Here is an 18,488-nt window from a genome sequence, read left to right on the forward strand (position 1 = left end):
TTACATGTACGTACACAGAATACACTCAAGTTATACAAGAAACGAAAGTAAATAGACACACAATAATAAATGATGATTACACTACTAAAATGTTGGTACTAACTATCATCAAGTTAAATTGAAAAAGAAAATTGTGCAATATTAGGTTGCAACAACAAAATACCTATGCATGCACTATGCTTAAAAAAAAAAAAAAAAAAAAAAAAAAAAAAAAAAGAAAGAAAGAAAAAAAAAGAAAAGAAAAACACAGATTGTAAAAACAAGAATTGAATTTAAAAAATAAAAAAAAGGGAAATAATAATAATAACTAAATAAATAAACAGTCGAAAGATTAACAGTAAATGTGCTACAGGAAAAACACTTATTTATGAGGCAAAAAAACTGTATTCAGAAAATAGCCATGACGTGCTACATTAAAAAAAAAAAAAAAAAAAAAAAAAAAAAAAAAAAAAAAAGTTCTAAGTTCTGTAAACAAACAGTAGCACATGGGAAGTTGTACTAGCGCAATCCCAAAATTGACTTTACCCTGAGATGACCTTTGAAGGCTAGGTTGTTATTGTAGCGGGGGGTTGATCACGTGGACTTACCCTGCGCCATTTCTTCCTCAAGGACGAAGAAAGGAGTCGGCAGGGGGAAAAATTAAATGCATATGCGTAAAAACGTACAAATCAGTTAATAAAATTAGAACTATAGTAGCCAAAAATTTAAGATGCACATCAAAATGTAGATAATAGAGTGGCCTACCTTTTTACTGTTAAAACGCTGCAACACTCCCAGTAGTGCAACACACGCATATATATATATATATATATATATATGCGTGTTTGTGTGTGTAATACATCAAAGAGGTTTACAGTGTAGACAGACTAATGGAACTTGGAGACAAATGTAGCTGTAAATTCACACAATTTGTTTATGGACAATTTCATTCTTGACACTCATATTCTGATTCACATATCATCATTGAATCAATCCACACAGAAAAAATTTGGACATTTCTGCATCTTCACACAATGGATGATAAAAAGAAATGAGCCGCTGAATGTTAATCGGAAATAAGCAGGTAAGTTGCTTGTTTCAGAATCTTCAGAAGAAAGCCTGGGAGAACATCAAAAGGTTTTGGTTCTAAAAAAAATTTGATTTCAACTGAAATCTTATTCACTGATTAGATAAAACGTACCTGCATTGCATCATTATGCAATATCATATGATATGGATTAATTTGAAATGATACAGTTTTAAACTAATATATTATTAAGTTACAATTTTTAGGACAGAAAGGAGAAATACCCAAATTAAAATGAAAAATAAGATGCACTATTGCCAATTAAAATCAGAAATTTGCTTTACATATTTTTATCTTACATATATATGGGGCAGTTCTATTATTTCCTGCTCTATTTGGCCAAGCTACAAAATTCAAATGTCTCCAAAGTGTGACTTAGGCTATGTATAAGATTTATACAAAGCACTATTTTCACATACATATTTAAAAATAAAATCAGACCTTTTTGTACAGTGGCAAGCTTGATTTTTTCCAAAGTCCAGTCTCACACATCAAATTATGCCAAAGTTCCAAGCTTGATAAAAACTGCACCAGCAGTTTTCTAAAATTAGCATGAATAGCATGAGCAATTCTTTAAGCTTTAACTTCACTGTGTTAATTGAATTTCTTATACATTATTTAATAATTTTGTATTTGAACTTTGCTTGATTTCTTCTTTTATAATCTGAAATTTAGTTTAAATAAAAAAATACTGTTTTTAATTTTAAAAATTTAATTTTTATAAATTTTTCAAGGAAATGTTGAATATAATCTATAAAAATTTATGCACCATATAAAAGTAAATATATTTTAAGCATGTTTCAAAAAATTAAAATTTTTATTTAAAAATTTCAGATATGTGTTTTAACAATGATTTCAAACTCAACATAAGATTTAGAAAGCAATAAAGATGTCAAATCTTAAGTGCCATTTCATTTTGCTCTGATGAGGCTGTTTTCACTTACATTTATTTTTCTTTCTATCTTTCCAGTCAACGAAATTTAACAAAATGAACTTAATCAGAGCAAAATATTTAATTTTTAAAATATCAGCTTAACAATTTCTATGAAACTGTAACTGTAATAAATTTTTAAGAACATTATTTAAGAGAAAATGATATCTGATTAGATATGGAAATATAAATTTTATTTGCTTTTAATAAGATAATGTCTGCAGTTACTTTAAATGAGCATTGCTCTGATTTTATCTAAATGCATTTAAATTTTGCTTTTAAGTAGTATTACTGTATTTGACGGCGATGCACTGGCATATAAGACGTACCCTTATTTAGACGGCCACACACAAGGAAAAAAGGTTTCAATAGTGTGGTTTCTTTTAGTTCTCACATTTCATAAAAGCCAAATAAACAATTATTGAATGCAATTACCTTCACGTATAAGACGCAGGTAACTTTTTTGATACCAAATTTAGGAAAGAAAGTGCATCTTATATGCCGTCAAATACGGTAACTAATATAATATTATTAACTAAAAAGGTAAAAAGAGATTTTATTACACTTCTTTTCCAATTTTTTTTAGATCTCCGTTATTATTTCATACAGTAATTTTTGGATCCAAAATTAGAAGAAAAAAAAAAAAAAAAGTTTAAAGTTTCATTGAAAATTTTGCCTTTTACTGCTAGTAAAAATTCACATGGAAATGATATGATCGATTCCCACAAACCAATAAATTAAATAATAAATTTTGAAGATTTAACAGAACTATTTGGATGTAACCAAACTATTTTATCGAATGCCATCTAGTGGCAACAAAAACGACATAGTCAGTCGACTTCCAGGTACAACAAAGAAAGGTTCTTCATTATGATGCATTTGTAATTCTAGCGTTAATTTTAAATATTACTTCTATATATTGGGGTTTTCAGTTTATTGTTTTGCGTTCTATGGGTTCGCGGATTTGGAGTGATTGTTTAGAACACTTGACGAAGAATCAAAACAAAATTTGCAAGTATTTCACAGGAAATTTACAAAGACATGTTTATAATCATTGAAAAACTACGATAAGCATGCTGAAACAATCGGCAGCACAGCCTTCCAACTATCAGGCTATAAGAGTGAAGACAGCTTCTCAGCAAAACACTAAATACAGCTCCCGACTCGGCCGATCGCTCTCAGAGCTCAGCACACGATACTCTTCACAATAAAACTTAAGCTGCTACTCTGCACACAGGCAGGGTTTACATAGCTTTTGACCTGCCTTCGAGAACATTCTGGGATAAACCAATAAGAATTCGTTCCAGAATATTCTCGCTCCGTCAATGGTATATCACCATATTTGTCGCCAAATGGGTGATTTCGCGCTAAACATGGCAACCCTGCCTTTTCTTGCCATTTTCTGACATCCCTAAACTGGCTTTGCAAGGAAGCTATCTTACCACAGCTGGGAATTTTGCAACAGTATGTTATATTCCCAATGTACATTTCCTTTGTAACTGTCCCTGTGCTCTATTCATAAGTACTTTTAGAGCTAGCCGGTGTTTGTGTTTATAGAACAACAGTTACAAAATATTTTTCAAATACTTATATACTAGAAATATTAATAGTTTTATTTTAAAATAAAATGCACCTAATACTTTCTGTAAAAATAATGAAGACATTAAGACATAAATACTTGTTTTTTGAAAGTTAATATGCTTACTCAAATAAAAGAGGAGTTGGACACAGTCTTCGGGGACTCTGCACCATCATTTACTGCTGTAAAATTCTCGACAGCTGAATTTAAACGCGGCCGTACCAGCCGGGAGGACAATGAACGTTCAGGATGACCAAAAACTGCAAGCACTGATGAAAACATCGCTAAAATATACCAAATGGTGCTGGACGACCATTGAATCAAGGTTAGAGAGATAGAGAGAGAGTAGAAGCTATGAGCATTTCCAAAAAATGTATTTACCATATACTGAACCAAGATTTAGATATGCACAAGCTGGCTGCACATTGGGTGCCATGTTTGATCACTTTGAACCAAAAACATGCCCGAATGAATATTTGCATCATTCCGTTGCCGCAATTCAGGTGAAATAAATCAGAGTTTTTTTTTTTTTTTTTTACTATTAATCACTGTAGATGAAACTGATTCATCATTACAGCCCAGAAACAAAATCACAGTCAAAACAGTGGACATTATTATTTTTTTATTTAACAGTAAAATTCTTTTCATTAGGAAAAAAGAAATACAAAAGTATGATACAAAAGTATGATGTTTGCAAACAATGCCCAAAATTCTTATAGAACATTATAACAAAACTTCTGCATAAGTTACTTTATTCTACTAGGCAGTCAAAATTAAATTTTACAAATTTAATAATGTAATAAAATATATTTTTTATTGTTATTGTTTCTTTATTCAAAACTCTACTATTCCAGATTGTTTGGGTGTGAACTTCATGTGAGCAAAATAGAATATGCAACAATTTTATATACTAGCAGGCTGCAGCCAAAGCAAAATTTATAAGTTCTATGTACCCCTTGGAAAGGAAATGTATGAAAACATTTCAATATGAAAGAAATGAGTTCATTCTTTCCAAGCAACACCCAATTTGTAAATAATTTTTTTATTGCCGAACCAGGATAAAAAAACTTTTGACACTTCAAGTTAATATGCAAGATGTCATGATTTAAATTTGCATTAACAATTTTTTCAATATTAATTAAAGAATTAATGTGGCAATAATATATCATGTCAATTATACTAACCTGAAACAAAAAAGTTGCTAACAGCAGTAGTTTATGTTAAATGCTGACATTAACAAACAATTTTCGGCATACAGTGACATCACATGCAATTGCGTGCTTTCTTTAATGTCAGAATATGACCTTATATAATATTTAATGTTTGGCAATGCTATTTTTATTTCATAAACTGTAAAACTTAAACACTTTTGATTAACAGACTCTACGATTTGAAAGCGACCAGTGGTAACACAATTCTCAAAATAAAGCAGGTTTTTATCTTCAGCATGCAAGACTGTTGCCACTTGGAAAAAGGAGGGATAAAATTAGTGTTTTCAGAGTTTTTAATTAATATCTCCATTAATTAAAGCCATACAAAGATGAGAATGGTTGAAATGGCTTACCATGAATTTTTGCAATACACGGTACCTCTCTCGAAATTCAACTCCCTGCTATATTCCGAAGGAGATAATGCCACCAACAGACAGACGTGCCGAGATTTCAATAGTATAGATTCTGCTGCTTAGGTTGTAAAGACATTAGGATTTTTTTGGAAGCCAGAGAGATGAAAAATTAGCAACTGCCTTTGCCGGGAATCGAACCGCGGACCTCTGGAAAACTGGTCCAGCGTGCAGAACCACTACACCACAAAGGACGCTTGGAAAGTGGGAGAAATACCTTATATACTCCCCTTTTTAAAGGGCGACTAGGGTTTTAGGGGATCTAGTCACCAAATCCTGGGAGCGGAGAATCATCATCCACAACCCTTTTAGTTTGGGCGCCACTGTATGGACATTATTATTATTATTTATTTATTTTATTTTATTTTATTTTATTTTATTTTTGAAGCCAGAGAGATGAAAAATTAGCAACCGCCTTCGCCAGGAATCGAAACACGGAGCTCTGGAATACCGGCCCAGAGTGCAGAACCACTACACCACAAAGGACGCTAGGAAAGTGGGAGAAATACCTTATAAGGTCGTTAAAATCTTGAAGACCAATGCATTTTGTTTCAAATTTAATCTCTGTGGTATGTTTTGTAGCATAGACAAAACATTAAAAATTGTTTTCAACAAAAATTTATTTATAGCATACAGCCCATGAGTTGTTCTTATATGGTATTTAGTGAAATGCTAGTTATGTGAATGCAACTTTTAAAACTGATATAACAATCTTGCTATGTGTCTTACTTTTATGTCATAATCTATCTTTTTGATAGATAGTCTGACTTTCTCACATGGCAAATCAAGAAAAATAGAACATACAACAGCATGTTTTATCATACTTTCATTTTCCACAGTCATATGAAAGCTTTCTTATTTACTTGCTGCTACGAGTATATCTACTGTGACATTATAAGTCACAATAAATACATAATAGTTTAATAAATACTTTCAAGCTATTCATAAAAAAGTGCAAATAGACTGATATTCCCTTTTCCAGCCTTGAACATGTGCATCGATGTAGCAATCAAAATCAGTGAAAACCCTTTGGAAAACAAAGAATTACTCACTTAAGATTCTCAGTTTGATAGGCCCTAAAAGATCTTATAAATCTCTGCAATCCTGCTTTCTCCTTATAAAAACAAGAAAAGTGAGCATGAGAGACAACTGAAAAAACACTATATCTGGGGGCATGTTTGTAAGGTGATTCTCTACACATCTGTTAGTTATATGAAATGACATACATCAGAAAAAAAAAATGTGATACTCTGTTTCAGATTATGAGAAGTTGAAGGTACAATAATGGAGCAAATATGAAAGGGGAAAAATCAAATTAAAAAAGTTTCCACTGAAATATAAATTCAGATATTTTCATTCCATGGGCTGTTAATATAAATATTAAATTAAATATGAATGAAATTTAATATGAAAATATAAATATTAAATTTGTTCTACAATTTACTGAAAGATTTAAATACTTTCACAAAACAAACTTAAACTACAAGTAAATGTCAGAAATTCTACAGAAGGAAAAATCATATTAACAGAAGCACATAGATGAATAAACAGAAATTAATTCTGGCATTGAAATTCAATGAAAACAAACGACACCACACTTTTAACACAAACATATAGCTGCCGACTGGGAGGTTTTCGTGCTTCATAGCAATGCCATTCCATAAGCACCCCAGATTGACTTAAATTCACTTTATAATGCATGTTACTGAACTATTTATAACATGATTCTGACATAAAATATGTTAATATTTAATTAAATTTAAACAAATTTAAATGCATTTTTAAAAAAATTGTTTGGTTTAATTTTAATTTGCTAAATTAGTGAATTTATTTTCATGGATTGGTTTTGCACTTGATTTGCTTATGCTTCTGAATTTAAATGATATTGTAGATTAGTTCGAGAATTAAATCTTTTATTTTGGCTTATTTTGGCTTTTTTTCTTTATTTTGGCTTTAAATTTGCTGTTTACTTTTATACGCGTTCGTTAAAATTAAAATTAAAATTTTTTTAAATTTAAATTTCATTCCTTGCAGCAATGGCGCAAAGAATATTTAACTATATTTAACTAAATTTGTATTTAAATTAAATTAATTTAATTAAATTCAATTTATTCATATGAAACATTAATATTTAATTACATATTCTAAATTTTACATTCTTTGGCTAGTAATCTGTTAGAAACAAGTAATCATTTAGAAAAAATTGTTACCATTTCAAAAATCTATAGTAATGGAAAACATGTAGGTGTATCGAAATCTATGATATGATATGGGATCAATGAGTTAGCTACAGCAATGATATAACAAAATGTATAGCAGAGGTTAAACCTGCTTCCATTTTTTTAGTTGATATTATAAAGTAAAACTTATGATATTACCCAGTTAATAGTACAGTGGTACCTCGACATACGAGTTTAATTCATTCCGTAACCTTGCTCGTATGTCAAATTGCTCGTATCTCAAAGCAATTTTCCCTATTGAAATTAATTTAAATGTCATTAATCCATTCCAGCTCCCAAAACACCACCTCAGTTGTTTTTGTTATGTGTTTTTGATTAAGAAAAATGCATTTACAAGAAGAAATATTTATTTATAAATAACAAATACATATTCTATAAAAACATAAAAGAAAAAGTGAAGTGCTTAAGGAAGCGCTTCGCTCATTTTCACCTGCAGATCGTTTAAAAAACTGTCCAAGGAGGTTTGTTTCTTCCTCCCTTTCAGGATATTGCGGAAATGAGTTAGGAAATTTTCCTTACACAACTCCGATGCAGGATGAGTTGCAACTTTTCGGGGTGATTTTTATCCACGAAATCTACAACTTTCTCCCACATTCCCAAGATCTCCTTTATATCTCTTGTAGGGATAACCTCCTCCATCTCTGGCTCCCATTCAAAACTAATTTTTTGTTGAACCACCATATGCTGCTGCGAATGTGGATCGTGTAACTCCTCGGTGGTTAGCTCCTGAGACTGTTCCTCGACAAGTTCGTTCACATCTCTCTCATCCACCTCCAGACCCATGGGTTTTCCAAGAGAAACAAGTCTAGTCTGAGGTGGGAGAAACTGTTAGATGCTGCACACGGCACCAACATGCGCGCACACCTTGTGGTCGTATGCAGCGGTTTAGTGTGCAATCTCAAATCTTCCTTTCATCTCAAAGCAAAATATCGCTCGCTCGGTGGCTCATATCTCAAAGCACTCGTATATTAGGACACTCTTATATCGAGGTACTACTGTACTTAATAATTTAATATTTTATAATTTATCGATTCTGTGTAAGGTATGTCTGGCTTTACATGTTGATTAATATTCATTTTGAAAAGCAGTGAATAATTATTTTGGAAAAGAAAATTCATAATCAAAAGTCAGTTTACATGTATAATCATTGACAAATTAGTATGCATATTTTGCACAGTTACCAAATGATAATTTCTCTATTTGATTTACAAAACAAAAAGATTAATAAAATTTCCACAAAAATTTAAACAAGTTTGCTTTAAATATTATTGCTTAAATATTCTCATGAAATCTATACCATGGAAAGAAAGTAAAAATTACAAATTACTAAAAGTTTCCCTTAACCACCACCCAAAAAAAAAATCATGGGCAGAAGTTGAAAACTTAAATGACAAACAGATCTCCGGTAATACAGTACAAAGTCCATAATCTGGACTCGTCGGGACTTCGGCGATTCCGGTTTAGGGGTTTTTCCAGATTACAGATCATCAATTTAAATCGGGTAAGATGGCATGCAGAAATTATACAATATGAAACCGTAATTTACGAAATAAAGAGCAATTATGATCTAAAGGATATCAAAATTTACAAAAAAAAAAAAAAAAAAAAAAAAAAAAAAAAAAAAAAAAAAAAACCCTTAATATTTATTTGTTTACTTTATTAAACATTTCTTTCAATGTAAGTTGTTTAATTTGCTTCGTTTTTTGTGCTAATACTTTCTCTTTAATTCTATAAACAGATATAATTTCTTGTTCAGTTACAAAGTTCCACTGTTCAAGTCCTGTAATTGCTGTGTCGAGAATACTGACTAACTTTTTTCAATAACGTTGTGTTACTTTCTTCACTATCAGAAGCAGTATTTTCTGGATTTAGAACCATACTACAGATTTCGCTGTCTGTTAATTGATTGACGATTGGGGCATTGTCGTCACAATGAAAAACTTTTGTTATATCATCTTCATTTATTACTGCTTCTCTACATTTCTTTAAAAAAATCCAATAACTGGAAAATTTCACCTTTAGTTTACGCTGTCCAAAAACTTTCAAATTCTTGGTTATCATCTTCATCGTCTTCACCATGAAATATGGTACCTGGCCATAAATTATGCCAAGCATTTTTTAACGTATCTGGAGACACATCCTCCCAACATGCATGCGTAAGCATACAAAAAAAAAAAAAAAAAGTCTGTGGCTTTGAGGTCCGGATAATGGACATCCGGATTACGGACTTTGTACTGTACAAAAGTGAATTGTTCATCGTTGGAAGGAAGTTGTAATAACAGCTATTAAAAATTAAATATTCTGACAGATTGTGAAAATGCCCCCAAATTCATAATAAGGTATCCTGTACACATTAATGACACCATAAGCATTCATTTTATAATCAATACTTTGAAAAATATGTCAATAATTATTTTGCTCTTACCAGAAAAGTCCACCTATTTTGACTACCCTTAACACTTTGCGGGCCGCTGTCACGCTGGCGTGACTTTTGCTTGGCAACAGTTATCGCCTGCTGTTATGTACGCATGACTTATTTTCACCAACGACACGTATTAGTGGTAATGAAAGAATTCAAAACCCGCGAAGGGCCTGTAAAGTCTGCACTGCCGAAAAGAAAAGAAGTTCCACTATATACATGTGTTCTTCCTGCAACGTTTCTCTGCATGTTGGAAAATGTTTTCAGAATTATCATACTGAAAAGAGCTAGGGATCCTAGGAGTTAAATTTTTTAAATAAAACGTTTTAGTACTATTAAAAATATAATTGGAATAAAATGGAATAAAAATAGTGTAGCAGTTATTTTAGTGCTTTCTTTAATAATAATTATATACCAACTACTTACGTTTAGAAAAATTGCGTAAATATCAACGTTGGCGAGCAGTAGAACCTGCGTGAACCGGCGGCAGCGTAACGGCACTTCGATAAATGCGCGACCCGCAAAGTGTTAAAAATTACAAAATTTCATATCATTTGAGATTCCACTTTCAAGATGAATAAGCCAATAATATATTTATTTTATGTAACAAATCCCAAAATATGCATGTATAAAAGAAAGCATTACAAGAAAAACTAAAATATTGTTCAATTCAAAACATACCACTCTTCTTTCATCTAATTTATCAAACATACTGTTCAATTCTCTCTGGTAACGATCCTAAGAAAGAAATATATATGTATATAAGAAACTTCAAAATTTCTTTAAATGTTATAATTTCTTACTATCCTAAACAACAGTTTAATAAAGTTCAAAATTACAATTTAAAGATTACAAAAACAAAGATTTTTTTAACTTATTTTTACATACATTTATTTTTACCTCCTAATAAGAAATGCTAACTTCAAATAATATAAAAATCATTACACACACAACATTAATTACAAACTTAAATTTTGTAACATAAATTAAGCAATGCATGAAATTAAGTAATGACAACTTTATAAGACATATTAAAATTAAAATAAAAGAGAAAAATATTCTATTTTAGCAAATGCAGACTTAAAACAAGAATGTATGCATATGTATTCATATATAAATACTGCTCCTACTGTTCTAAACAATTTTCATCATGCAGAAAAGATTTCAGGAGAACAGATTAGTCAGTTATTAGTTCCAAAGGTTAGATGAGACCAAATTTTAAAATTTAGCTCGCAAATCCATTATTACAAATTGTTTAGAGATAAGAAAACAAAAGATAGGATTTGTTATTCATTTTATTGACCAAACATGTGACGAGATATAGAAGAATATTATAGAACTTGAGGAATGCTAATTACAAAGTAGAGAAAGAGGCAGCAATTGTATACACAGTTACAAGTCAGAGACCTGAATTTCTACTTGATGTGGTAAATACTGACATAATCAGTCTAACTGAACCTCCATCAGCACATAAACAAAAATACATACTGTGTTTATTCATCCAACAATTCTAGGTGGCCTGAGGTGAAAGTTTTCTCAAAGCATGCCTTTTCAAACAAGCTGTCTCTTGAGGTCCAGTGTAGTCGTGTCTGAGTGTTGTATTTTTGGGGTTTTTAGCATTTCACATTTCTTTAATTCTTCTGACTTTTGGTTAATTTTAAATACTTATAGTGAATTTTGAAATTTAATGGTACTACTGAATTTGACTTCTTTTGGGTCTTTGTGAAATTAGTTCTACATTTTTTACTCATTGTCTACATATATATATATATATATAGCTATATTATAGAATTTATCTTTTAGGAAGTAAACTTGGTGATGAGACAAAACTGCGTCTTGGAATGTGCTAAATTTTACAAGGTGCTGAAAGATTTAAATTTGTTGTGTAAAATAGCTTCATCACAGAACAATAGTAGTTATGGCAAAATACAGAGTGCCCCAATAAAATGTACATACTCTTTGACAATTCATAACAACCACCATTTTTTGTTCTTTTTTCAGGTGTGACTGCTTAATATAATGGCTGGAATCACATTAAACTTTGAAGAAAGAAAATTCATTCTGAAGTGCTACTGGAAGACAGAGAACATAAGTGAAGTGCCAAGATGCTTTAGAAAAGAGTTTCAACGCGATGCAGCAGCAAGACTCACAATTATTTGTTTGCAGTATAAGTTTGAGGAAGAAGAAACTGTTAAAAATATCCATAAGAGCCATTCCAGAAGACTACAATCATCCCCCAGCCCCACAAGTGAAAGAGAAGTCATTGAAAGTTTTCAGCAACTGCCAAGAAAATCTGTTCAGCAAACGGCTCGTGAGACAGAAGTTCCAAAATCGAAAGTCCATCGTATTTTGAAGCGTGCCCAATGGAGGAGTTTTATTCCTATATTAGTACACCCTCTCAATGAAGATGATTTTGACAGAAAACTTGAATTTTGTGAGTAGTACTAAGCAAAATGTACAGAGGACAATCAATTCCCTTACAAGATTATTTGGAGTGATGAGGCTACATTTAAGCTGAATGGTTCAATTAATTGTCACAATTTCACTTACTGGGCACCTAACAATCTTCATGTGAACTTACCAGGGGTTCCAGTGTAGTGTGGTTTGTCAGCATTTGGTTTAATTGGACCTTTCTTTTTTGATGCTACAGTGAACTCAAACTGTTACGAGAATCCGTTATACATGCATCCAAGAGATGTTTAGGAATGAAGAATGGTACTTCCAGCAGGATGGAGCACCTCCGCTCTATCATCATAAAGTATGGGGCTATCTCGATGGTCACCTGCCAAACAGATGGGTAGGGTTAAGAGGATGTACCGAGTACCCTCCATGCTCACCAGATTTGATCCCAATGGATTTTTTTTTCTGTGGGGGCACGTTAAACACAATGTTTAACCCGCAAGATCAGCCACAATGAATGAGTTAAGAGCAGCCATTGAAAGAGAATGTGCCAGAATACCAACTGAAATGATTACGAATGTTTCGGATTCAATCAGTGAGCTTTATCAGCTATGCATGGACCAAAATGGCCAACAATTTGAACACTTTTAATAATTGCTTGGTTTCTACACATTTGTACATTTCTGTTCACATTATTTTTATTTTGTGAACTCTTCTATATTATAATAATTATTAGTGCTATTGTCATTTAAAGAGTGTATACATTTTATTGGGACACTATACAATCCCCATCTTTAAACTTTTCTACAGATTCTCTTCTCACAAAAAAATAATAAATAATAAGAAACTCGATATTTTTATATTATGAAATATTTCTTACAGATTTTATTTATTATGATTAACCCTTATGCCATTTTACTATCATCGTGTCATTTTTCTGTCTTGCAAAAATAAATTGTAAAAATAACCCATATTATAATTAACACACGAATATTATTAATGTATCAGCATTTTCAACCAATTTAATCTAGAGACAATTTCATTTGGTTAAATAAATTACATCAGTATTCATAATAAAGAATACACTGCTCATAACAAAAGAATAAACATTATTAGGAATGAAGAAACTAAGTTATAGATGGCATTAAAAACAATTCATAAGAAAAACAGAACAGTGGTATTTAGAACATTTTTTGAAAGAATTCATCTGGAAATAATCTGCTATCTTCTTCTGTTATATCGTATATTTTTATTTTTATTTCTGTTATTTTTCATGGATACCTTTGTTTTACACTGTTTGTGGTAATAACTTTTCCATCATTCTGCAATAATCACACTTTTCTTTTTAATTTAGTTAATATGACACCATTATTACGGAGCTGAATATATTAATTATATTTTCAGAAATATTAGTTACTTTCAAGATAAAATCACTGTGGTTTCAATGCGTTTAATTTTTTTTAATCCTTTTTCATCTGCTTTGGTATATGTGTTTTCAGGATAATCATTTTTAAACAATAAAATAACATAAGGAATATTTTAAAAAAATAAAAACATAACTCCAAAAACTTTAAAAAAACTGCATATCAGCTAATTTTGGGGAATTCCAATAACATAAAATATGGTTACATAAAAACTATAACTGTTTTTTAAAAATGAATGACTTACATATTTATCAGTGAGTTTAGCTATTTCAGCTTGATTCCTTATTCCCAAATCTTGTAATTCTGCCATCTCCCTAAATAGAAGGAATATTTTATTTTATTTTTTATTATTATTCTCAAGCATTAATTTTCTACTTACAGTGCTCCTTCTCAAGTGGAAGGTGTTATAATAAAATGAAGGATTATCCACATGAAAAACTTCATATTTGCACTAAAGGAAGAAATTATACATTTAACATCTCCTTCAAAATTCATTTTTAAATATTTTAGACAATAAAATAAAATTACTAAAAACAATAAAGACAATACAAATAGCAACAATAATAATAGACAAATAAAAACAATAATAGACAAAATAGCGCACAATACAATAGATAGTACACAATAAGTAAATAGTATGTATGAATGTATATTATATACAGATATGCAAATAAAAATCATGTTTAGTGTGTTTTATAAAATTATTTTTAAAAAAGTTTCCAACATTTTTAGTTCTGCTTCAGTTCATAATCTTTCATAAAATTATGCTTTTGATTGAAGACTGCTACTCGTCATCGCAATGCACTTTTTGAATCATGACCTAAACGTCTGACAGTACTATAATTGTCATTCTTATTTGCAATTTTTTAATATCTGACATAAAGTTCCAGTTTTTCCTTAATTCTTAATTTGCCCCTCTGAACAATTATGAACTAGAGATGTTTTTACCCCGCCATAAAATTTTCTGCCACTTTGTGTGTGTATATATATATGTTATTTTAAAGTGTTTAAAAGTTTCCTTTTCTTTAACAACTGAGATATGATCCCCATGAATGGAGTTTTGAATACAGTAAAAAAGTAAGTAATTATACAATCTAATTAACGGCACTTTTATTCATGAACAGACAAAAAAAAAAAAAAAAAAAATCACTGGCAGTTTTAACTACATTCTTTCATGTAGTTTTCCACTTATCAGACTTATTAATTACATTCTTTCATGTATTTTTCAACCAATCAGATATAAATACTAGAAAGGTCAACTTAAAAATATTTACTGGTTCCCACTACTCATAGAATTTCAAAAATTAAAATTCACAACTCAAAGATCTACAGCAACATTCGGAGAGGGGCAAAATTGAAAAATATGTAATAATTAATTCAAAAATACTTAAATTCTAACAGTCAATATGCTGTTTTAATTGGGTCCTTCACCAAGCTTTGTTTTTTTAACAGCAGCAATTCATAAATCAGCTTGCATACTTAGAAAAAAGCCTAAAGCATTAGTTCTCTACATTACTGTACAAATCTTCTACCCCTTACATTTTCTTGAATAAATACTAAATTAACATTTTTTATATGATCTGCAGCTGAAATGAAAACTGGTTAGTTCAATTAAATGTACAAAGTACTTTAAAGTAGAATAAAAACCAAGTTTCGGTTGAAAAACACACGTTAATTTTTTTAACCACGTAATGGAGTGCAAAATGCTTTCGTTTCTATGTGCACCAATTAACCACAGAATTCAGAAATTCATTATTTTTGCCTTCATATTTCTCAAATATGAATATGGCAGATAATACATTTTATAAATATTTCAATCTACAACAATACTTAAATCAACAATACTAAATATGCAATCTGCATACAGAGTTTTTTTATAAAAGTATTATTTATATGTTTTTCCCATTTTACAGGAGTACAATATTGCTATAAATGCTAAGCCAAAATAGCATAAAGGTGAAGAAGCAGTTATCTTTAATTTGCACATGAGAATGTTTAAAGTGTTCCTAATCTACCAAAGTACAGTACAAAGTCCGTAATCCAGACTCGGCGGGACTTCAGCGATTCCGGATTAGTGGTTTTTCCGGATTATGGATCATCAATTTAAATTTGGTAAAATGGCATGCAGAAATTACAAAATTAAAAATATGAAACCGTAATTTATGAAATAAAGAACAATTATGATCTAAAGGGTATCAAAGTTTACAAAAAAAAATCTTAATCTTAATATTTATTTGTTTACTTTATTAAACATTTCTTTCAATGTAAGTTGTTTAATTTGCTTCGTTTTTTGTGCTAATACTTTCTCTTTAATTCTATAAACAGATATAATTTCTTGTTCAGTTACAAAGTCCCACTGTTCAAGTACTGTAATTGCTGTGTCGAGAATACCGACTAACTTGTCAATTGAAATTTTATCATTTTCAATAACCTCTCTGTCACTTTCTTCACTATCAGAAGCGGCATTTTTTGGATCTAGAACCATACTACTGATTTCGCCGTCCGTTAATTGATTGATGATTGGGGCATTGTCGTCGCAATGAAAAACTTCTGTTATATCATCTTCATTTACTACTGCTTCTCCACATTTCTTTACAAAATCCAATAACTGGAAAATTTCACCTTTAGTTTGCGATGTCCGAAAACCTTCAAATTCGCGGCTATCATCTTCATCATCCTAACCATGAAATATGGTAGCTGGCCATAAATTATATCAGGCATTTTTTAACGTATCTTGAGATACATCCTCCCAACGCGCATGCATAAAACATACAAAAAAAAAAAAGTTTGTGCCTTTGAGGTCCGGATTATAGATCATTCTGGATAATGGACGTCCAGAGTATGAACTTTGTGCTGTATATATATAAGTAAGATAAAAAATATGTGAATCAAAATTATAATTTAAACTAACTCGTTAATTCTATGAACTGAGATGGAGAATTAAGGAGGTAAACTCCTTAATTCTCCATCTCAGTTCTAAAAATCGTAATAACTTCTCTGGATTGCGTCATTTCTAGATCATTCGATTTTGCTTGGCCTGTGCAACACTGATGATATAATAATTGGGAACTGAAACTTTAAACTCAAATTAAAACCTTTCTCTTTGTGTCCTTCCATCTTTCATAACTACGCACTTCAGCTTTGCCTCTGTGCTAGTTAGACATTGCTTCATTCTGCTCTGTACCTATTGCAACAATATCAAAAATGTTAATGTTCTTGAATAGGCACAACTATAGTGTCAAGTAAACTGTGGCTACAAATGTCAACTGAAAAATAAAAATGGAATTACCCCCCCCCCCCCGGTGCAAAAAAAAAAAAAAAAAAAAAAATGAATTTCTTCTGTGTCTTCAATTTGGCTGCCTTCCACTTTGCAGTGACCACACTTGGACTCTGACGTAACCAGATTGCTCAGCTTCATCATTTCCAATGCCTATCTACTGCAGATATCACATATATATATATGACATAATAATAAACAGCAAGGAAAAGACAGAGCGGTGCCGAGGCGTGCATAGATCCATATTGAAAGATGAAGCATTCCAATTGCATAGTATGCTAATATGTTGACTTAGTAATATCTAAAGAACTTGGCAGTTGAGGCAGTTTTAATTCCATTTTTATTTGCAACTGATATTTGTGGCCACAGTTCGCTTGTCACTCTAGCTGTGCCTATCATAGAACATTTACATTTTTCTATTTACGATAGCATGCAAGACAGCGAAATTACACCCTAGCGGGGCAGAGAGCGAAGCCGAAGTGTGTAGTTATGCAAGATTGAAGCACACGAAGAGAAAAGTTTTGATTTGCATTGAAAAGTTTCAGTTTACAATTATTACGTCATCAGCGTTGTGCAGGCCGTGCAAAATGGAAGCATCTAGAAATGATGCAATCGAGAGAAGTTATTATGATTTTTAGGAATGATTTGGAACTTGGTGATGGCATAATAAATGCGTAGCAAAGAAACTTGGCAAGGCAGACATGGCCGGATTCAAGATAACTTTATTACTGGGAAAAGCAATTCAGGATTCGCAATATTTGGTTCACATACAGACGAGCATCTAATGCACCCTACACTTTTGTTAGCTCAGCACATATTCCTTGAACAAAGAAGGTAGCCGCAAAGCATCTGGCCAGGAGGAAAGCTTAAGCGAAGGTGACGCAGTAATTCAGAGGAAGAAGGGAGGGAGTCAAAAAGTTTCAGTTCGAGTTAAAAAGTTTTGGTTTACAATTTGGTGATTTGTCAAGAGGCATCTGCATTAAATGTTATGTAGGATCGCATGATTAATTTGAATGACGCAGTTTAGACTTCTAGCGTTATTTTTAAAACAGAAAGAGGAAGTCCCCAAATTAAATAAGAAAAGAGGTTATAGCCAATTAAAATTAGAAGTTTGCTTTATTATTTTTTATCTTACACACACACACATATATATATATATAAATCATACCAAATAACTCTTTAAAAAAAACTTAAAATAATAGCCTCTGGCCAGGCTTCCGATCTAAGGTAAATTACCGATACATAATCAAGTACTTAATATCAATGCTATTGAATGAACTGTTGTCTTCAATATTAGAAGACAATGTTTTGTTCAAAAGACCAAAATTATTTAATTCCAAATTCAATAGTTCAATAAAAATTAATGACGTGCACTCCACTATTAAATAATGCAGAATTCATATGTATGTACGTCTGCATGTTCCTCGTATTGTGAGAAAATAACAGTACTTAACACACTAAATTTTTTATTTATTTTTTATTTATTTCATATTTTATGCAAATTTAGGGAACTTTAGTGTGCAAGTTAAAA

At 31.1% G+C, this 18,488-nt stretch overlaps 1 protein-coding gene across 1 annotated transcript in view; it reads right to left on the reverse strand.

The window, feature by feature from the left end:
- The window catches only part of STUB1 (STIP1 homology and U-box containing protein 1), a 79,098-nt gene that overhangs the window by 16,042 nt on the left and 44,568 nt on the right, over positions 1–18,488 (reverse strand). Inside the window, exons 4-5 of the mRNA XM_085822547.1 lie at positions 13,925–13,994; positions 10,538–10,594 (exon numbers count right to left, since the gene is read on the reverse strand). Of these exons, the coding sequence (XP_085678673.1) occupies positions 10,538–10,594; positions 13,925–13,994 (127 nt within the window). The remainder of the gene's footprint in view (positions 1–10,537; positions 10,595–13,924; positions 13,995–18,488) is intronic.

The sequence above is a fragment of the Stegodyphus dumicola genome, chromosome 8 (assembly GCF_044657685.1).
Source record: "Stegodyphus dumicola isolate Sdum_Otavi_A_Nest chromosome 8, ASM4465768v1".
In the NCBI taxonomy this organism is placed as follows: Eukaryota; Metazoa; Arthropoda; class Arachnida; order Araneae; family Eresidae; genus Stegodyphus; species Stegodyphus dumicola.